The 20,000-nt window shown below is 48.5% G+C and overlaps 1 protein-coding gene and 17 non-coding genes across 18 annotated transcripts; 12 read left to right on the top strand and 6 right to left on the bottom strand.

The window, feature by feature from the left end:
* Positions 1-5,879: 5,879 nt before the first annotated feature.
* Positions 5,880-6,043, top strand: LOC149101807 (U1 spliceosomal RNA). Its single transcript, XR_016202811.1, has one exon. It is a non-coding gene; the product is annotated as a U1 spliceosomal RNA (small nuclear RNA).
* Positions 6,044-6,929: 886 nt separating this feature from the next.
* Positions 6,930-7,048, bottom strand: LOC149101808 (5S ribosomal RNA). The gene has a single exon (XR_016202681.1). It is a non-coding gene; the product is annotated as a 5S ribosomal RNA (ribosomal RNA).
* Positions 7,049-7,496: 448 nt separating this feature from the next.
* Positions 7,497-7,688, top strand: LOC149101809 (U2 spliceosomal RNA). The gene has a single exon (XR_016202751.1). It is a non-coding gene; the product is annotated as a U2 spliceosomal RNA (small nuclear RNA).
* A 227-nt stretch (positions 7,689-7,915) lies between these two features.
* Positions 7,916-8,079, top strand: LOC149101810 (U1 spliceosomal RNA). The gene has a single exon (XR_016202796.1). It is a non-coding gene; the product is annotated as a U1 spliceosomal RNA (small nuclear RNA).
* Positions 8,080-8,965: 886 nt separating this feature from the next.
* LOC149101811 (5S ribosomal RNA) lies at positions 8,966-9,084 on the bottom strand. The gene has a single exon (XR_016202682.1). It is a non-coding gene; the product is annotated as a 5S ribosomal RNA (ribosomal RNA).
* A 448-nt stretch (positions 9,085-9,532) lies between these two features.
* On the top strand, positions 9,533-9,724 carry LOC149101812 (U2 spliceosomal RNA). Its single transcript, XR_016202752.1, has one exon. It is a non-coding gene; the product is annotated as a U2 spliceosomal RNA (small nuclear RNA).
* Positions 9,725-9,951: 227 nt separating this feature from the next.
* On the top strand, positions 9,952-10,115 carry LOC149101813 (U1 spliceosomal RNA). Its single transcript, XR_016202797.1, has one exon. It is a non-coding gene; the product is annotated as a U1 spliceosomal RNA (small nuclear RNA).
* Positions 10,116-11,001: 886 nt separating this feature from the next.
* On the bottom strand, positions 11,002-11,120 carry LOC149101814 (5S ribosomal RNA). The gene has a single exon (XR_016202683.1). It is a non-coding gene; the product is annotated as a 5S ribosomal RNA (ribosomal RNA).
* A 448-nt stretch (positions 11,121-11,568) lies between these two features.
* LOC149101815 (U2 spliceosomal RNA) lies at positions 11,569-11,760 on the top strand. The gene has a single exon (XR_016202753.1). It is a non-coding gene; the product is annotated as a U2 spliceosomal RNA (small nuclear RNA).
* A 227-nt stretch (positions 11,761-11,987) lies between these two features.
* LOC149101816 (U1 spliceosomal RNA) lies at positions 11,988-12,151 on the top strand. Its single transcript, XR_016202798.1, has one exon. It is a non-coding gene; the product is annotated as a U1 spliceosomal RNA (small nuclear RNA).
* An 886-nt stretch (positions 12,152-13,037) lies between these two features.
* Positions 13,038-13,156, bottom strand: LOC149101817 (5S ribosomal RNA). The gene has a single exon (XR_016202684.1). It is a non-coding gene; the product is annotated as a 5S ribosomal RNA (ribosomal RNA).
* Positions 13,157-13,604: 448 nt separating this feature from the next.
* Positions 13,605-13,796, top strand: LOC149101818 (U2 spliceosomal RNA). Its single transcript, XR_016202754.1, has one exon. It is a non-coding gene; the product is annotated as a U2 spliceosomal RNA (small nuclear RNA).
* Positions 13,797-14,023: 227 nt separating this feature from the next.
* On the top strand, positions 14,024-14,187 carry LOC149101819 (U1 spliceosomal RNA). Its single transcript, XR_016202799.1, has one exon. It is a non-coding gene; the product is annotated as a U1 spliceosomal RNA (small nuclear RNA).
* An 886-nt stretch (positions 14,188-15,073) lies between these two features.
* LOC149101820 (5S ribosomal RNA) lies at positions 15,074-15,192 on the bottom strand. The gene has a single exon (XR_016202685.1). It is a non-coding gene; the product is annotated as a 5S ribosomal RNA (ribosomal RNA).
* A 448-nt stretch (positions 15,193-15,640) lies between these two features.
* On the top strand, positions 15,641-15,832 carry LOC149101821 (U2 spliceosomal RNA). Its single transcript, XR_016202755.1, has one exon. It is a non-coding gene; the product is annotated as a U2 spliceosomal RNA (small nuclear RNA).
* Positions 15,833-16,059: 227 nt separating this feature from the next.
* LOC149101822 (U1 spliceosomal RNA) lies at positions 16,060-16,223 on the top strand. The gene has a single exon (XR_016202800.1). It is a non-coding gene; the product is annotated as a U1 spliceosomal RNA (small nuclear RNA).
* An 886-nt stretch (positions 16,224-17,109) lies between these two features.
* On the bottom strand, positions 17,110-17,228 carry LOC149101823 (5S ribosomal RNA). The gene has a single exon (XR_016202687.1). It is a non-coding gene; the product is annotated as a 5S ribosomal RNA (ribosomal RNA).
* Positions 17,229-17,755: 527 nt separating this feature from the next.
* On the top strand, positions 17,756-19,176 carry LOC149101824 (uncharacterized). The gene has a single exon (XM_089275293.1). It carries the CDS (start codon positions 17,756-17,758, stop codon positions 19,136-19,138), a length of 1,383 nt encoding a protein of 460 aa, XP_089131419.1. The 3' UTR covers positions 19,139-19,176.
* The last annotated feature ends 824 nt before the right edge of the window (positions 19,177-20,000 follow it).

The following is a 20,000-nucleotide window of genomic DNA, read 5'->3' on the forward strand; positions in this document are numbered from 1 at the left end:
CCAGTTTGATCTGGTTTTTTGGCTGCTTTTTGCCGCCATATTTCCTTCGGGTCTTCTTGTTCGCTTGAGTCACCCAGCCGGAATCTTGTTTCTCATAGTTAAGCCGGGTCACCCATCCAGTCGGGCTTAACTTGGTGGGGTCACCCATCCATCTGGGCCCCGGCCTTTTTGGGCTTGGCTTAAGGTCTGCCCATCTTCTCGTATCTCTTTGCTGGGTCTTCCAACCCTTTGGCCCAGTCTCTTTTTTGGCTGTTGGAATTATTTTAGGCTCACATTTATATCTCAATGCCTGTTCCTCAGCCTAAAACCGTGGTTATCCACGCCCATGGCATGGTGGCTGCCATGTCTACCAATGTCATTGTGCAATTATTGTCTAAAAAACTTGATTTTAAAAGGGTTCAGTCAATACAGTTTATTCCTAATGGTCGTATTCGAGTGACTTTTACATCCACCGAATACCGTAACGCCATCTTGGGAAATAAAGTTTTGTGGCTCGACGACCTTCACGAGCTCCAGGTAACGGAGTCGGACTCACCCGTTACGTCCGTCTACGTCCACTACCTTCCAGTGGAAGCCGGCAACACCGGGATTCGCCTGGCTCTTGCCCCTTTTGGCAAGGTACTCGATATCTCCTACCAGCGTTTTTCCGGTTTCAAACAGATCTCCACCGGCACTCGAATCGTCCGCATGTCTTTGGAACAGCACATCCCGTTCCAGTGCAATATCCAAGGCTACCCGTGCCGTGTCTGGTATTCTGGTCAGCCGCTCAAGTGCACCATCTGCAAAGGAGCCCATAAAGCTGCGGAGTGTCCGGACAAAAACAAGTGCAAACGTTGCCATCAGCCCGGTCACTTCGCAAAGGATTGCAAAAATGCTTGGGGTACCACTCCCCAGAACCATCATGCTCCTGCGGGTCCATCCACTGCTGCCAACCCTAATCCCCCTGCCCCCGTCCCTGATCCCCCTGCTCCCACCCCTAATCCCCCTGTCCCCAACCCCGATCCCCCTGCCCCTGTCTCCACGGATCCTCATGCTGCGCTTCCAGCCGATCCCGTGACAAATCAAGCCCCTCCAGCGTTGATGTCTCTCGATCTTGCGTCTCCCCACCTGGAGTCGTCTGATGTCTTGGGAGAGTCTTCCCAGGGTGAGCCAGTCTCATCGCAGCTCTCCTTGTTCTCCGGATCTGAGGATTCCATCAATCAATTTACTGAGGAAGAGATGGAAATTTCCCCTGCTGTTTCCTCATCCCCCTCCATCTCCTCCTTCTCAAGCTCAGCTGATGCCAGTCAGAGCATCCTCCAAAAGTGTGTAATTGTCTCTAGCGACCCACCTGCGGTCGAGCAAATTCAAACTGTATCCACTAATAGTAATGTAGCTGGTCCAAAAGCGGCCACCGTATCTGGTAGTAGTAATGTAGCTGGTCCAAAAGTGACCAGAGTATCTAATAGTAATGTAGCTGGTCCAAAAGTGACGTCCGGTAATAATAATGTAGCTGGTCCAAAAGTGACCAGAGTATGTAATAGTAATGTAGCTGGTCCAAAAGTGACTAAAGAATCTTATAATAGTGTATCGGGTCCAAAAGTGGCCGGATCTAATAATAGTTCTAATAGTAGTTTAAAGGGTGAATCTGCCCTACCCAAATTAAACCAAAATAGTAATGCTTCTCAGTCTCCCCCTGGTGTTGTTACGGATTCGGACTCGGGTTCTGAGTCCCCGTTCAAGACCCCCCAACCCCCTAGGCCTCGTCGGGCTCCTTCCCAGAGCCCTCAACGAGTGCGTTCTCGCTCCCCATTGGTTCCATCCTCTCCTGGAGCTCATAGGGGTATGCCCCAGATGTCGCCTGACCGACCGTCTAGACGCTCTTAGTCTCGTTCAAGCTCCCTCCCTATCTCCTTATGGCTCTGTCCATAATCTCTCTTAATGTCAACGGCCTTCGTGAGTCCTCTAAGCGTGATGGTCTTGTGCAGTGGTTGCGATCTCTTCCTGTCACTGCAGATGTTGTGTGTTTCCAGGAAACTCATTGTATCTCCGACGTAGAGTGTAATTCATGGTTCTCTTCTTCTGGATTTAGTTTTGTTCTTTCTCCTGGTACCCGTCGTTCCGGCGGCTGCATTATCCTTTATCGATCTGTTCTGCAGCTAGTTAATTCTTGGTGTGAAGTTCCTGGTCGTTCCTTGTTGTGTGAGTTTTCTTTATATGGTGTTTCATTTCGTGTGCTTTGCTTGTATGCCCCCAATCGCAACCCTGCTCGAGACCTCTTCTTCAATGGCATCGCTGATGCTGTTGATCCTTCTATTCCAACGGTTTTGTGCGGAGACTTCAATACGGTCTTCGACCGTACCCTCGATCGCTTCGGCTCCTGTGCCGGTGATACCTCGAGGGAGAGTACTCCTGCCTTAACCCGTCTCTTTGACTCATGTTGTGTCGTTGACATATGGAGATACCTTCATCCAAATTCTTCCAGCTTCACCTGGAACAGGTGGGACGGTCAATTTGCGTCCCGCATTGACCTGATGGGATGTCCTTATCCTTGGATCTCGTCTGTGTCAGCTTGTGACATCGTTCCTTTTTCCTTTTCTGACCATTGTGCCTTGTTGTTTACCTTTTCTATTCCTGATGTCATCCCCCCTGGTCCAGGTTTATGGAAATTAAATGTCTCCATCCTTCAAGATACTGACTATACCAAATTGATCACTGACTTCTGGCTTTCCTGGCGTCTTGTCCAAAATAATTTTCCGTCCTTATCTGATTGGTGGGAGCTTGGCAAATTCAAAATTAAAGATCTAACAATTGGCTATTGTTCCAAAAAGGCTAAAGAACGTCGGGCCGAACGAGCCCTTCTATCTCGTCTGGCTGATCACCTAAAATCTCATGTTGACCTTGGTCGTCTATCCTGCTTGGGCCCATATCAATCCACCCTTGCTGAGCTGTCCAGGTTTGACCTTGAGGCAGCTCGTGGTGCTCAAGTTAGGTCTAGGATTAGGTGGGTGGAGGAAGGGGAGCGGTCTTCCGCTTATTTCTTCCGTCTCGAGAAGAAGCGATCAGCTGATCGTCGTATTTCTGCGCTGAGAGAGAGTGATGGCACTATCACCTCTGACATCACTGGCCTTTGTGATTCTATCTCCTCTTTTTATTCTGGCTTGTTCACCTCTGAACCTACAGATGCTGCCGCTCGCGAGTCACTGTTGAGTAACATCTGCTCGACCTTGACTCCCGAGCAGGCCTCTTGTTGCGACGGTCTTCTGTCCGTTGGCGAATGCTGGTCTGCACTACTGGGCATGGCCAAACGTAAGGCGCCTGGCTCTGATGGCCTGCCCATGGAATTTTATGTTAAATTTTGGGATGTCCTCGGTGAGGACCTTGTTTGCGTTCTTAATTCGTGCTATCTTGATGGTTGCCTCTCCCTCTCTCAGCGCAGTGGTGTAATTTCTTTATCTTTCAAGAAGGGTGATCGCCTTGACATTCGTAATTGGCGCCCGATCTCCCTTCTTAATGTCGATTACAAGCTTGCTTCTCGAGTCATTGCTGGTAGACTCCTCAAAGTCATTCATCTTGTGGTGGAGAAGGACCAAACTTGTGGTGTTCCTGGTCGCTTCATCGGAGAGAATGTAGCCTTTCTTCGGGACGTTGTCGACTATGCCACTCTGTCCAACGTTCCGGTCGCTATTCTCTCCCTCGACCAGGAAAAGGCTTTTGATCGTGTGGAATGGTCTTTTATGCGTCAAACCCTTCAGTCTATGGGCTTCGGAGACTCCTTTGTCAGCTGGGTTGATTTGTTCTACAATAATGTACGTAGTTTTGTGAATGTCAATGGCTACCTGTCGCAACCTTTCTCCTTGTCTCGTGGTGTGCGTCAGGGTTGTCCTCTGTCCCCATTGTTATATGTCTTGGTTTCCGAAGTCCTAGCTGTCTCCATTCGCGCCAACCCAAGAATTGTTGGTCTTTCTCTTCCTGGTGTGCCGGCTCCGCTGCCTCCTATCTCTCAATATGCTGACGATACGTCCATCATCGTCATCTCTGATGATGCCATCAAAGCCACTTTTGAGACCTACTCCATCTACGAGAGAGGTTCTGGCTCCAAACTGAACCTCTCTAAGTCCAAAGGTCTGTGGCTTGGCTCGTGGAATGGTCGCCAAGACCCTCCCGTCAATCTCGACTGGTCTTCTACCAAGATCAAAGTCCTTGGTGTCTTCATCGGCATTGGAAATCTTGAGGAGTGTAATTGGACGCCTCGTATCACAGCTGTTGAAAATGTACTTTCTTCTTGGAGGCAGCGTCAGCTTTCTTTTCGTGGCAGAGCCTTAGTGATCAATGCCCTTGCTCTTTCCCGCGTCTGGTATGTGGCTTCACTTATCCACATGCCTGCGTGGGTTCTCAAGGAGCTTAACACTCTGGCTTTCAATTTCTTCTGGAAGGGTAAACGAGACCTTGTGTCTCGTTCTGTTGTCGTCCAACCCTCCCTCCTTGGTGGTTTTTCGGTCGTGAGCGTCAAGTTTAAAGTGTGGTCCCTGGTTGCCCAGTGGATCAAACGCTTTGCCAGCTCTCCATCTAGCTGGTCCGCTTTCATGACCTACTGGTTCTCCTCTTGCTTCAATGCCACCCCTGTTGATGTTTTTTCTCGTCCTTTGGACTTTGATCCTAGGGTTCTGCCTCGTTTCTACCAGTCGCTCATTCTAGCCTGGCGTTCGCTTGACGGCTCTTTTTCTGCTGGTCGCTCCTCTTTGGTGATGGGGTCGTCTTCACCTCACTTTCTGACCCCCGCCTCTGGGATGACGACCAAGTCTTGTTATCAGTACCTCCTGTCTGAAAATTTGGCTACCCCCCACTGTGTCGTAAAGTTCCTTCCTACGTTCGGTGTCCTTTATTGGTCTACTACGTGGAGGGAACTTTTCTTCTTCGACACCGATCGTCAGGTCATCGATCTTTCCTGGAAGATCGCTCATGGTGTCCTCTACACCGCTGCTCGTCTGGCTTCTTTTGGTTATGACTTTAACACGTCCTGCTTTTGTGGTCCGGTCTCCGAGACCCTTGAGCATCTGTTTTTCCATTGTCCTTTGGCTTATAGTGTTCTTTCTTGGCTTCAGTCTTTAATGTTTGTTTCCTCTCCGTTGGCTCCTTCTCTGGTCTGTCGTCATGCCCTTTTTGGTTTTAACTCCGATGAGTTAGCTGTGGTGCCTCGCGTTTTCGTTTACATTCTCAACGTCTGTAAATTCTTCATATGGCACGCTCGGAACGATTTTCGCTTTCGCGATGTCCGTCCTGGAGCTGCCTCTGTCATCGAGAATGTCAAAACTCGTGTTCGTTTCCATCTTCCCATTCATTTCAAAAGGTTTGTGTCTTCCAGGAAACGTCGCTATTTCCATCGCCAGTGGGGGGCCCGTGGTGCTGTAGCATCCGTGGTCGGCGATCGTCTCGTTCTTCATCTTTAGTCTCAAGCTGGGTTGTGGGTCTTTTGTCTGTCTGAATCTAGACAGTTGTCTCTTGTCTGCTCGAATCTGGGCAGTAGCTCCATGCTTCTAATCCGAACGTTTTTTGTTTTTGTGTCCTCTCGTGCTGGGTCTCCTTTATTGGTGTACTGCACAGAGGCTTGTATCAGTTCCGTTTGTGTCTTGTTATGTTTGTCGTTACGTCTGTCCCGTGATCGTCTTTGATGTCGTGTAAAGCCCGTGTCTGTCGAGGTGTGTTCAATTTCTGACCGGGTAGGCGGGGTTCGATTCCCCGGCGAAGTTGGCGAACTGGCTACGTTGAGTAGGGGTTCCCTACCCTAGGTGGACCATCTAGATGGCTTTGCACCCCCAGCCACTATGATGGATGAGCTTGTAGGCCAGCAAGCATTGCACTGCCCTTCGGGGAGCTTGGCTGTCCACCTTAAATATAAAAAACTTACCTGACGCGGGAGGTACTGTGATCAAGGAGGCAGTCCTCTCAAGGCGAGGCCCTTTCATTGCACTTCGATCGGGTTGACCCTTGCGATTACCCCAAATGTGGGTAACTCGAGCGTATAATTTCTGGTAGTGGGGGCCTGCGTTCGCGCTCGCCCCCGAAAAAGTGCAAGTGTTGGCCCTGTGAATGGTGGATGGTTAATGATTGACGCTTTGCTTTGTTCGTCAGTTGGCCGGGCCGGGCTGGACGACTGGGCACAGTGAACAACGAAGGAACGTGTCAAGCAAGCCAAGGATTTCCAGCTGCAACTGAAAAGGCGAGTGCGCTGGAACTCGTGTTGTCATGCATCCATGTTGCACTGAACTGAAGAAGGTGGCTTTTCCGATTTGCGTTTGTTTCGGCAGGCGGTCAATCATTGACTCGATCCCCGCCAAGTTTGTCCTCGAAGTAACGTTCGTTGACTTACAGTATGGAAAGAGCAAAGGACAAGGAAAGTAACAGGAGAAGTGCTGGCCAAACCGTGAGTTGATTTCTACCTTACGATTGTTGTGTTGGTGGTTCGTTGACTAAACTAGACAACGGTCCGAGCCTCCGACATTCTCCAAGTCAAGTCATGAATAGAATTGTTTTGACGGCTCGAATTCGTGTCGACCGTTAATATGCAACGGCTCGCGTGTGTTGTTTGCTTTGCCGTTGTTGATCGGGCGCATTTCTTTGGGAATTGGCGTAGTTTTCCGCACTTTTAGCTGCTTGAAAACCGTTCTGCAAGGCAGAATATCATTTTGCTTCGAATTATTTGATGTCACACACGCCAATTTGATGTCATAAATAACCGTTTCGCACGCGAACGTTAGCGCGCGAGACTTAGATTCTAATTTATCCCGCGATCATTTTAAGGGTACTTTTCATGTTTTCTGGCTATCTTTTGAGTCTCCTGAAATGTGTAAAAAGTTATTTGTGCTTTCCAGCCACTGGAATAGCCAAAGTTGGTAGTAAAAGAAAGAAAAAATGAACATATGCAAAATAAAACGGCCGAGAAAATGAAAAGTCTACAACACGGGGTATTCCCAGGCGGTCACCCATCCAAGTACTAACCCCGCCCGACAGGGCTTAACTTCGGTGATCGGACGAGAACCGGTGCTTTCCCTGTGGTATGGTCGTAGACAAGAGAAAGGGCTGAAAATTTAGTCTTTTAAACGAGCCACCAAAGCAAAAGCAAAGCAATAATACCAACCAGCAATCTTTTAGCAGGCATTTCTTGACTTCTCTGCAAGTTGTATGCACGTGGAGAGCGAATGTTGATAACGTAGCCGTTGCTTTCTGCCTGTGTCTGTAGCGCTATCTTAGTAACGGAGTCATTACGGGTCTTTAACATGTTGCCTCGTTTTGGAGGCCAAAAAGGCGTTTGATCTCACTCACCCCTGGAGGGACGTTATCAACTTTGCTGCTGATTTTTGTGGACTTGTGCTGTAGAACAAGTGCGTCTACGACGGCAACTTGCTCCATAGCGTCGGCCTACAGTCGGCTCCAGGCCCCTCGGCGACAGCATATTGACCACCATATCTCAAAGGGGGAAACCCTGGACCACCCTCCTAGGGGAGGGAAGGTCCGGTATCGCTTCTCGGCCTTTTGGCTAAGATCAAGTGTAGTATCTGTTCTTATCAGCTTAATATCTGATACGCTGCTCATTGAGCAGCTCATATATTAAACTGATTTTTGGAACTGGGCTGTGGAAAAGAGGCTTGCCTCGTCCCAGCCACGGGTTGCCTCGGTATAGCACTACCTCCGAGTGCGGCCCACTTCCCCTCGGGGAAGAAACCTTCATTCAATCAAAGAAAGAAATCAAAGAAAGCCTCCTCCTGACACTAACGTCTGGCGTTTCTCTCTGTCGGCAGGCACAGACTGAGGAGGGAAGCTACTCTAGAGCTGCCTAGAAGTGAGGCTGGAGGTTCTAGCACGCCCGCAAAGCACTACCACAAGGATATAGAGGTAAGGAGGTTTGCCTTTGACGGCCCCCGCGTCAAGAATTTTCATACTTACCTGACGCGGGAGGTACTGTGATCAAGGAGGCAGTCCTCTCAAGGCGAGGCCCTTTCATTGCACTTCGATCGGGTTGACCCTTGCGATTACCCCAAATGTGGGTAACTCGAGCGTATAATTTCTGGTAGTGGGGGCCTGCGTTCGCGCTCGCCCCCGAAAAAGTGCAAGTGTTGGCCCTGTGAATGGTGGATGGTTAATGATTGACGCTTTGCTTTGTTCGTCAGTTGGCCGGGCCGGGCTGGACGACTGGGCACAGTGAACAACGAAGGAACGTGTCAAGCAAGCCAAGGATTTCCAGCTGCAACTGAAAAGGCGAGTGCGCTGGAACTCGTGTTGTCATGCATCCATGTTGCACTGAACTGAAGAAGGTGGCTTTTCCGATTTGCGTTTGTTTCGGCAGGCGGTCAATCATTGACTCGATCCCCGCCAAGTTTGTCCTCGAAGTAACGTTCGTTGACTTACAGTATGGAAAGAGCAAAGGACAAGGAAAGTAACAGGAGAAGTGCTGGCCAAACCGTGAGTTGATTTCTACCTTACGATTGTTGTGTTGGTGGTTCGTTGACTAAACTAGACAACGGTCCGAGCCTCCGACATTCTCCAAGTCAAGTCATGAATAGAATTGTTTTGACGGCTCGAATTCGTGTCGACCGTTAATATGCAACGGCTCGCGTGTGTTGTTTGCTTTGCCGTTGTTGATCGGGCGCATTTCTTTGGGAATTGGCGTAGTTTTCCGCACTTTTAGCTGCTTGAAAACCGTTCTGCAAGGCAGAATATCATTTTGCTTCGAATTATTTGATGTCACACACGCCAATTTGATGTCATAAATAACCGTTTCGCACGCGAACGTTAGCGCGCGAGACTTAGATTCTAATTTATCCCGCGATCATTTTAAGGGTACTTTTCATGTTTTCTGGCTATCTTTTGAGTCTCCTGAAATGTGTAAAAAGTTATTTGTGCTTTCCAGCCACTGGAATAGCCAAAGTTGGTAGTAAAAGAAAGAAAAAATGAACATATGCAAAATAAAACGGCCGAGAAAATGAAAAGTCTACAACACGGGGTATTCCCAGGCGGTCACCCATCCAAGTACTAACCCCGCCCGACAGGGCTTAACTTCGGTGATCGGACGAGAACCGGTGCTTTCCCTGTGGTATGGTCGTAGACAAGAGAAAGGGCTGAAAATTTAGTCTTTTAAACGAGCCACCAAAGCAAAAGCAAAGCAATAATACCAACCAGCAATCTTTTAGCAGGCATTTCTTGACTTCTCTGCAAGTTGTATGCACGTGGAGAGCGAATGTTGATAACGTAGCCGTTGCTTTCTGCCTGTGTCTGTAGCGCTATCTTAGTAACGGAGTCATTACGGGTCTTTAACATGTTGCCTCGTTTTGGAGGCCAAAAAGGCGTTTGATCTCACTCACCCCTGGAGGGACGTTATCAACTTTGCTGCTGATTTTTGTGGACTTGTGCTGTAGAACAAGTGCGTCTACGACGGCAACTTGCTCCATAGCGTCGGCCTACAGTCGGCTCCAGGCCCCTCGGCGACAGCATATTGACCACCATATCTCAAAGGGGGAAACCCTGGACCACCCTCCTAGGGGAGGGAAGGTCCGGTATCGCTTCTCGGCCTTTTGGCTAAGATCAAGTGTAGTATCTGTTCTTATCAGCTTAATATCTGATACGCTGCTCATTGAGCAGCTCATATATTAAACTGATTTTTGGAACTGGGCTGTGGAAAAGAGGCTTGCCTCGTCCCAGCCACGGGTTGCCTCGGTATAGCACTACCTCCGAGTGCGGCCCACTTCCCCTCGGGGAAGAAACCTTCATTCAATCAAAGAAAGAAATCAAAGAAAGCCTCCTCCTGACACTAACGTCTGGCGTTTCTCTCTGTCGGCAGGCACAGACTGAGGAGGGAAGCTACTCTAGAGCTGCCTAGAAGTGAGGCTGGAGGTTCTAGCACGCCCGCAAAGCACTACCACAAGGATATAGAGGTAAGGAGGTTTGCCTTTGACGGCCCCCGCGTCAAGAATTTTCATACTTACCTGACGCGGGAGGTACTGTGATCAAGGAGGCAGTCCTCTCAAGGCGAGGCCCTTTCATTGCACTTCGATCGGGTTGACCCTTGCGATTACCCCAAATGTGGGTAACTCGAGCGTATAATTTCTGGTAGTGGGGGCCTGCGTTCGCGCTCGCCCCCGAAAAAGTGCAAGTGTTGGCCCTGTGAATGGTGGATGGTTAATGATTGACGCTTTGCTTTGTTCGTCAGTTGGCCGGGCCGGGCTGGACGACTGGGCACAGTGAACAACGAAGGAACGTGTCAAGCAAGCCAAGGATTTCCAGCTGCAACTGAAAAGGCGAGTGCGCTGGAACTCGTGTTGTCATGCATCCATGTTGCACTGAACTGAAGAAGGTGGCTTTTCCGATTTGCGTTTGTTTCGGCAGGCGGTCAATCATTGACTCGATCCCCGCCAAGTTTGTCCTCGAAGTAACGTTCGTTGACTTACAGTATGGAAAGAGCAAAGGACAAGGAAAGTAACAGGAGAAGTGCTGGCCAAACCGTGAGTTGATTTCTACCTTACGATTGTTGTGTTGGTGGTTCGTTGACTAAACTAGACAACGGTCCGAGCCTCCGACATTCTCCAAGTCAAGTCATGAATAGAATTGTTTTGACGGCTCGAATTCGTGTCGACCGTTAATATGCAACGGCTCGCGTGTGTTGTTTGCTTTGCCGTTGTTGATCGGGCGCATTTCTTTGGGAATTGGCGTAGTTTTCCGCACTTTTAGCTGCTTGAAAACCGTTCTGCAAGGCAGAATATCATTTTGCTTCGAATTATTTGATGTCACACACGCCAATTTGATGTCATAAATAACCGTTTCGCACGCGAACGTTAGCGCGCGAGACTTAGATTCTAATTTATCCCGCGATCATTTTAAGGGTACTTTTCATGTTTTCTGGCTATCTTTTGAGTCTCCTGAAATGTGTAAAAAGTTATTTGTGCTTTCCAGCCACTGGAATAGCCAAAGTTGGTAGTAAAAGAAAGAAAAAATGAACATATGCAAAATAAAACGGCCGAGAAAATGAAAAGTCTACAACACGGGGTATTCCCAGGCGGTCACCCATCCAAGTACTAACCCCGCCCGACAGGGCTTAACTTCGGTGATCGGACGAGAACCGGTGCTTTCCCTGTGGTATGGTCGTAGACAAGAGAAAGGGCTGAAAATTTAGTCTTTTAAACGAGCCACCAAAGCAAAAGCAAAGCAATAATACCAACCAGCAATCTTTTAGCAGGCATTTCTTGACTTCTCTGCAAGTTGTATGCACGTGGAGAGCGAATGTTGATAACGTAGCCGTTGCTTTCTGCCTGTGTCTGTAGCGCTATCTTAGTAACGGAGTCATTACGGGTCTTTAACATGTTGCCTCGTTTTGGAGGCCAAAAAGGCGTTTGATCTCACTCACCCCTGGAGGGACGTTATCAACTTTGCTGCTGATTTTTGTGGACTTGTGCTGTAGAACAAGTGCGTCTACGACGGCAACTTGCTCCATAGCGTCGGCCTACAGTCGGCTCCAGGCCCCTCGGCGACAGCATATTGACCACCATATCTCAAAGGGGGAAACCCTGGACCACCCTCCTAGGGGAGGGAAGGTCCGGTATCGCTTCTCGGCCTTTTGGCTAAGATCAAGTGTAGTATCTGTTCTTATCAGCTTAATATCTGATACGCTGCTCATTGAGCAGCTCATATATTAAACTGATTTTTGGAACTGGGCTGTGGAAAAGAGGCTTGCCTCGTCCCAGCCACGGGTTGCCTCGGTATAGCACTACCTCCGAGTGCGGCCCACTTCCCCTCGGGGAAGAAACCTTCATTCAATCAAAGAAAGAAATCAAAGAAAGCCTCCTCCTGACACTAACGTCTGGCGTTTCTCTCTGTCGGCAGGCACAGACTGAGGAGGGAAGCTACTCTAGAGCTGCCTAGAAGTGAGGCTGGAGGTTCTAGCACGCCCGCAAAGCACTACCACAAGGATATAGAGGTAAGGAGGTTTGCCTTTGACGGCCCCCGCGTCAAGAATTTTCATACTTACCTGACGCGGGAGGTACTGTGATCAAGGAGGCAGTCCTCTCAAGGCGAGGCCCTTTCATTGCACTTCGATCGGGTTGACCCTTGCGATTACCCCAAATGTGGGTAACTCGAGCGTATAATTTCTGGTAGTGGGGGCCTGCGTTCGCGCTCGCCCCCGAAAAAGTGCAAGTGTTGGCCCTGTGAATGGTGGATGGTTAATGATTGACGCTTTGCTTTGTTCGTCAGTTGGCCGGGCCGGGCTGGACGACTGGGCACAGTGAACAACGAAGGAACGTGTCAAGCAAGCCAAGGATTTCCAGCTGCAACTGAAAAGGCGAGTGCGCTGGAACTCGTGTTGTCATGCATCCATGTTGCACTGAACTGAAGAAGGTGGCTTTTCCGATTTGCGTTTGTTTCGGCAGGCGGTCAATCATTGACTCGATCCCCGCCAAGTTTGTCCTCGAAGTAACGTTCGTTGACTTACAGTATGGAAAGAGCAAAGGACAAGGAAAGTAACAGGAGAAGTGCTGGCCAAACCGTGAGTTGATTTCTACCTTACGATTGTTGTGTTGGTGGTTCGTTGACTAAACTAGACAACGGTCCGAGCCTCCGACATTCTCCAAGTCAAGTCATGAATAGAATTGTTTTGACGGCTCGAATTCGTGTCGACCGTTAATATGCAACGGCTCGCGTGTGTTGTTTGCTTTGCCGTTGTTGATCGGGCGCATTTCTTTGGGAATTGGCGTAGTTTTCCGCACTTTTAGCTGCTTGAAAACCGTTCTGCAAGGCAGAATATCATTTTGCTTCGAATTATTTGATGTCACACACGCCAATTTGATGTCATAAATAACCGTTTCGCACGCGAACGTTAGCGCGCGAGACTTAGATTCTAATTTATCCCGCGATCATTTTAAGGGTACTTTTCATGTTTTCTGGCTATCTTTTGAGTCTCCTGAAATGTGTAAAAAGTTATTTGTGCTTTCCAGCCACTGGAATAGCCAAAGTTGGTAGTAAAAGAAAGAAAAAATGAACATATGCAAAATAAAACGGCCGAGAAAATGAAAAGTCTACAACACGGGGTATTCCCAGGCGGTCACCCATCCAAGTACTAACCCCGCCCGACAGGGCTTAACTTCGGTGATCGGACGAGAACCGGTGCTTTCCCTGTGGTATGGTCGTAGACAAGAGAAAGGGCTGAAAATTTAGTCTTTTAAACGAGCCACCAAAGCAAAAGCAAAGCAATAATACCAACCAGCAATCTTTTAGCAGGCATTTCTTGACTTCTCTGCAAGTTGTATGCACGTGGAGAGCGAATGTTGATAACGTAGCCGTTGCTTTCTGCCTGTGTCTGTAGCGCTATCTTAGTAACGGAGTCATTACGGGTCTTTAACATGTTGCCTCGTTTTGGAGGCCAAAAAGGCGTTTGATCTCACTCACCCCTGGAGGGACGTTATCAACTTTGCTGCTGATTTTTGTGGACTTGTGCTGTAGAACAAGTGCGTCTACGACGGCAACTTGCTCCATAGCGTCGGCCTACAGTCGGCTCCAGGCCCCTCGGCGACAGCATATTGACCACCATATCTCAAAGGGGGAAACCCTGGACCACCCTCCTAGGGGAGGGAAGGTCCGGTATCGCTTCTCGGCCTTTTGGCTAAGATCAAGTGTAGTATCTGTTCTTATCAGCTTAATATCTGATACGCTGCTCATTGAGCAGCTCATATATTAAACTGATTTTTGGAACTGGGCTGTGGAAAAGAGGCTTGCCTCGTCCCAGCCACGGGTTGCCTCGGTATAGCACTACCTCCGAGTGCGGCCCACTTCCCCTCGGGGAAGAAACCTTCATTCAATCAAAGAAAGAAATCAAAGAAAGCCTCCTCCTGACACTAACGTCTGGCGTTTCTCTCTGTCGGCAGGCACAGACTGAGGAGGGAAGCTACTCTAGAGCTGCCTAGAAGTGAGGCTGGAGGTTCTAGCACGCCCGCAAAGCACTACCACAAGGATATAGAGGTAAGGAGGTTTGCCTTTGACGGCCCCCGCGTCAAGAATTTTCATACTTACCTGACGCGGGAGGTACTGTGATCAAGGAGGCAGTCCTCTCAAGGCGAGGCCCTTTCATTGCACTTCGATCGGGTTGACCCTTGCGATTACCCCAAATGTGGGTAACTCGAGCGTATAATTTCTGGTAGTGGGGGCCTGCGTTCGCGCTCGCCCCCGAAAAAGTGCAAGTGTTGGCCCTGTGAATGGTGGATGGTTAATGATTGACGCTTTGCTTTGTTCGTCAGTTGGCCGGGCCGGGCTGGACGACTGGGCACAGTGAACAACGAAGGAACGTGTCAAGCAAGCCAAGGATTTCCAGCTGCAACTGAAAAGGCGAGTGCGCTGGAACTCGTGTTGTCATGCATCCATGTTGCACTGAACTGAAGAAGGTGGCTTTTCCGATTTGCGTTTGTTTCGGCAGGCGGTCAATCATTGACTCGATCCCCGCCAAGTTTGTCCTCGAAGTAACGTTCGTTGACTTACAGTATGGAAAGAGCAAAGGACAAGGAAAGTAACAGGAGAAGTGCTGGCCAAACCGTGAGTTGATTTCTACCTTACGATTGTTGTGTTGGTGGTTCGTTGACTAAACTAGACAACGGTCCGAGCCTCCGACATTCTCCAAGTCAAGTCATGAATAGAATTGTTTTGACGGCTCGAATTCGTGTCGACCGTTAATATGCAACGGCTCGCGTGTGTTGTTTGCTTTGCCGTTGTTGATCGGGCGCATTTCTTTGGGAATTGGCGTAGTTTTCCGCACTTTTAGCTGCTTGAAAACCGTTCTGCAAGGCAGAATATCATTTTGCTTCGAATTATTTGATGTCACACACGCCAATTTGATGTCATAAATAACCGTTTCGCACGCGAACGTTAGCGCGCGAGACTTAGATTCTAATTTATCCCGCGATCATTTTAAGGGTACTTTTCATGTTTTCTGGCTATCTTTTGAGTCTCCTGAAATGTGTAAAAAGTTATTTGTGCTTTCCAGCCACTGGAATAGCCAAAGTTGGTAGTAAAAGAAAGAAAAAATGAACATATGCAAAATAAAACGGCCGAGAAAATGAAAAGTCTACAACACGGGGTATTCCCAGGCGGTCACCCATCCAAGTACTAACCCCGCCCGACAGGGCTTAACTTCGGTGATCGGACGAGAACCGGTGCTTTCCCTGTGGTATGGTCGTAGACAAGAGAAAGGGCTGAAAATTTAGTCTTTTAAACGAGCCACCAAAGCAAAAGCAAAGCAATAATACCAACCAGCAATCTTTTAGCAGGCATTTCTTGACTTCTCTGCAAGTTGTATGCACGTGGAGAGCGAATGTTGATAACGTAGCCGTTGCTTTCTGCCTGTGTCTGTAGCGCTATCTTAGTAACGGAGTCATTACGGGTCTTTAACATGTTGCCTCGTTTTGGAGGCCAAAAAGGCGTTTGATCTCACTCACCCCTGGAGGGACGTTATCAACTTTGCTGCTGATTTTTGTGGACTTGTGCTGTAGAACAAGTGCGTCTACGACGGCAACTTGCTCCATAGCGTCGGCCTACAGTCGGCTCCAGGCCCCTCGGCGACAGCATATTGACCACCATATCTCAAAGGGGGAAACCCTGGACCACCCTCCTAGGGGAGGGAAGGTCCGGTATCGCTTCTCGGCCTTTTGGCTAAGATCAAGTGTAGTATCTGTTCTTATCAGCTTAATATCTGATACGCTGCTCATTGAGCAGCTCATATATTAAACTGATTTTTGGAACTGGGCTGTGGAAAAGAGGCTTGCCTCGTCCCAGCCACGGGTTGCCTCGGTATAGCACTACCTCCGAGTGCGGCCCACTTCCCCTCGGGGAAGAAACCTTCATTCAATCAAAGAAAGAAATCAAAGAAAGCCTCCTCCTGACACTAACGTCTGGCGTTTCTCTCTGTCGGCAGGCACAGACTGAGGAGGGAAGCTACTCTAGAGCTGCCTAGAAGTGAGGCTGGAGGTTCTAGCACGCCCGCAAAGCACTACCACAAGGATATAGAGGTAAGGAGGTTTGCCTTTGACGGCCCCCGCGTCAAGAATTTTCATACTTACCTGACGCGGGAGGTACTGTGATCAAGGAGGCAGTCCTCTCAAGGCGAGGCCCTTTCATTGCACTTCGATCGGGTTGACCCTTGCGATTACCCCAAATGTGGGTAACTCGAGCGTATAATTTCTGGTAGTGGGGGCCTGCGTTCGCGCTCGCCCCCGAAAAAGTGCAAGTGTTGGCCCTGTGAATGGTGGATGGTTAATGATTGACGCTTTGCTTTGTTCGTCAGTTGGCCGGGCCGGGCTGGACGACTGGGCACAGTGAACAACGAAGGAACGTGTCAAGCAAGCCAAGGATTTCCAGCTGCAACTGAAAAGGCGAGTGCGCTGGAACTCGTGTTGTCATGCATCCATGTTGCACTGAACTGAAGAAGGTGGCTTTTCCGATTTGCGTTTGTTTCGGCAGGCGGTCAATCATTGACTCGATCCCCGCCAAGTTTGTCCTCGAAGTAACGTTCGTTGACTTACAGTATGGAAAGAGCAAAGGACAAGGAAAGTAACAGGAGAAGTGCTGGCCAAACCGTGAGTTGATTTCTACCTTACGATTGTTGTGTTGGTGGTTCGTTGACTAAACTAGACAACGGTCCGAGCCTCCGACATTCTCCAAGTCAAGTCATGAATAGAATTGTTTTGACGGCTCGAATTCGTGTCGACCGTTAATATGCAACGGCTCGCGTGTGTTGTTTGCTTTGCCGTTGTTGATCGGGCGCATTTCTTTGGGAATTGGCGTAGTTTTCCGCACTTTTAGCTGCTTGAAAACCGTTCTGCAAGGCAGAATATCATTTTGCTTCGAATTATTTGATGTCACACACGCCAATTTGATGTCATAAATAACCGTTTCGCACGCGAACGTTAGCGCGCGAGACTTAGATTCTAATTTATCCCGCGATCATTTTAAGGGTACTTTTCATGTTTTCTGGCTATCTTTTGAGTCTCCTGAAATGTGTAAAAAGTTATTTGTGCTTTCCAGCCACTGGAATAGCCAAAGTTGGTAGTAAAAGAAAGAAAAAATGAACATATGCAAAATAAAACGGCCGAGAAAATGAAAAGTCTACAACACGGGGTATTCCCAGGCGGTCACCCATCCAAGTACTAACCCCGCCCGACAGGGCTTAACTTCGGTGATCGGACGAGAACCGGTGCTTTCCCTGTGGTATGGTCGTAGACAAGAGAAAGGGCTGAAAATTTAGTCTTTTAAACGAGCCACCAAAGCAAAAGCAAAGCAATAATACCAACCAGCAATCTTTTAGCAGGCATTTCTTGACTTCTCTGCAAGTTGTATGCACGTGGAGAGCGAATGTTGATAACGTAGCCGTTGCTTTCTGCCTGTGTCTGTAGCGCTATCTTAGTAACGGAGTCATTACGGGTCTTTAACATGTTGCCTCGTTTTGGAGGCCAAAAAGGCGTTTGATCTCACTCACCCCTGGAGGGACGTTATCAACTTTGCTGCTGATTTTTGTGGACTTGTGCTGTAGAACAAGTGCGTCTACGACGGCAACTTGCTCCATAGCGTCGGCCTACAGTCGGCTCCAGGCCCCTCGGCGACAGCATATTGACCACCATATCTCAAAGGGGGAAACCCTGGACCACCCTCCTAGGGGAGGGAAGGTCCGGTATCGCTTCTCGGCCTTTTGGCTTCGATCAGAGGGCTTGCGATCTTTTTGCTTCTTTTAGCAATCTATCTTTAGTTGAGAATGAGTGAAGAAAGCGTTTCCATAAGTCAATTTACTAGCACCGTGGAGAGTGTGGACGTCCCAGATGCGAACCTGGTTGGTGGTAATGTGCGTGAATCGTGGGCGGAGATCACACCTGAGGTAGATGTTCCAGTTCCAGATGTTCTTAGAAATTTGGCGAGTAATGGTTTGAGATTTAAAAGTGTGCCTTTTCAGAGTGCTAGAGATAGGTCTAGGCTCGTCAAGAATCGCTCGGTCTATTTTGCTGTGGATACAATTGTTACTAGTCAAGCTATCCTTGAGGCTTTTGACGCTGCCGGTGTTGACATTGACGAGATCACTAGCATCCAGAGGAAGGCTTCCAACAAAACCTGGATTGTTACATTCGACTCGCAGTTAGCGAAAGAGGCGGCGTTGGAGGTCGCGTGTGTCGAGATTGCTGGTTCGACCATTTTCCTGGGCGACTGTGAGAACCGTCTGGTTCTCGTTAAGTTGTATGAAGCGCCGGCTGAGCTGCCGGACACGGCTTTAATTGGCCGTTTGAATCACTATGGTCGCGTTTTGAGTTTCAGAAGGGATAAAATCGCGCAGTTTATCGACAACGGGGTGCGAACCGCTCGGATGTGTTTGTCTCGTCATATTCCCTCGACCATCAACCTGGCCGGCGAGTTCATCCGTGTGTGGTACCCGAGCCAGCCTAAAACGTGCCGTAATTGTGGTTCTGAAGACCACCTCGTCAAGGACTGTTCGTCCGTTCGTTGCTTTAATTGCGAGCGTCCTGGTCACCGCGTGGAGAACTGCGAGGAGCCGGCTAAATGTACCGTGTGCAAGGCCGATGACCATCAACTGGCCGATTTTCCGTTTGTCCTCTATAGCGCGAACGTGGACAGCGGCCCGAAAGAAGATACTGAGAAAACCGAAGACGAACGGCAGAAGGATAAGCAGAAATTTCGTGTCAAAATGGATCAGGCGGGCAACAAACGGCAAGAAACGAAACAACAACAGGCCCAAATGCAAATGGAGGGTGGGTCATCGCACGAGGCGCGGCATGAAGAAGACAAAGGTAGACAACGGAACAAAGGCAAAGAACAAAGGGATGAAGAGAAAAGAGGTGAAAGAGTCCGGGACTCAAGGGAGAAGACGGATCGTGACGATAAACATCGGCGTCATGAATCGCAGAAAAGTGACGACGAAAGGGATCGAAAAAGATATGAGTCAGGCAAAGAAGAAAGGAGAAGAGATCGAGAAGACCGAGACCATCATCGCGATCGCGAGTATTCGCGAAAGGACTACAGGCGCGATCGTTCTTCTCGCCGGGATTATTCGGATTATGACGACGACGATGAAGATAGCGGTTGGACTCGCGTTTCCTATAGACGTAGACGCCGGTACGATTACTTTTAATTTTCTTTCACAATCGATAAGCTCAAGATCATTTCTCTGAATGTACGAGGACTCGGGTCCTCTGATAAATCTGCAAAAATCATTTATGAGCTAGGTCTTTTAAATTGTGACATTGTGCTTTTGCAAGAAACGCATGTCTCGTGCAAAAAACAAGCTGGAAAATTTGAAAAACTTTGGAAGGGCAAGTGTTTTTGGTCCTTTGGGACGGGCAAATCTGCCGGTGTTGCCGTCCTTTTCTCTTTGAATTTTTCCGGCAAAGTTATTCGTTTTTTAACCGATTCTGACGGCAGGGTTTTGAGCTTATTAATTGACGTTAATGGTTTTAGGCTTAATCTTGTTGATATCTATTCTCCTAATGTTATTTCTGATCGCAAAATTTTTTTCTCCTGTCTGCATGATTATTTTCTTTCCCAAGGCGATTTGGTAATCGGGGGAGATTTCAATTGTGTTGACAATGTTTTGGATAAATTGAATTGTTCTTTTGTTCCTTTGTCTGATCAAAAGCTTCTTTGTTCTTTGCGTGCCGATTTCTCACTCACTGACATTTGGCGTAAACATAATCCGCGCGGTGTTGTTTTTACTTGGTTTAATAGTGATTACACGCAAGCATCTAGAATTGATCGCTTTCTCGTTGCAAATAGCCTAGTCTCAAAGGCTACTTGCGACATTTTGCCGTGTGTTTTGTCGGATCACGATTTTGTTAAAATTGAATTTAGTGCTAGTTCCTCCAAGCGCGGTTCTGGCGTTTGGAGGTTTAATAATTCCTTGCTTTCTGACGTCGAATTTCGAAATGTTTTGTCCAAAGCGATTGCCGATTTTAAGCTTAAAATCCCTGATTTCGCTTCCTTGCGAAAGTGGTGGG

Source organism: Orbicella faveolata, unplaced genomic scaffold, assembly GCF_042242905.1.
Source record: "Orbicella faveolata isolate gen_17 unplaced genomic scaffold, um_ofav_v1 contig_36, whole genome shotgun sequence".
Classification (NCBI taxonomy): Eukaryota; Metazoa; Cnidaria; class Anthozoa; order Scleractinia; family Merulinidae; genus Orbicella; species Orbicella faveolata.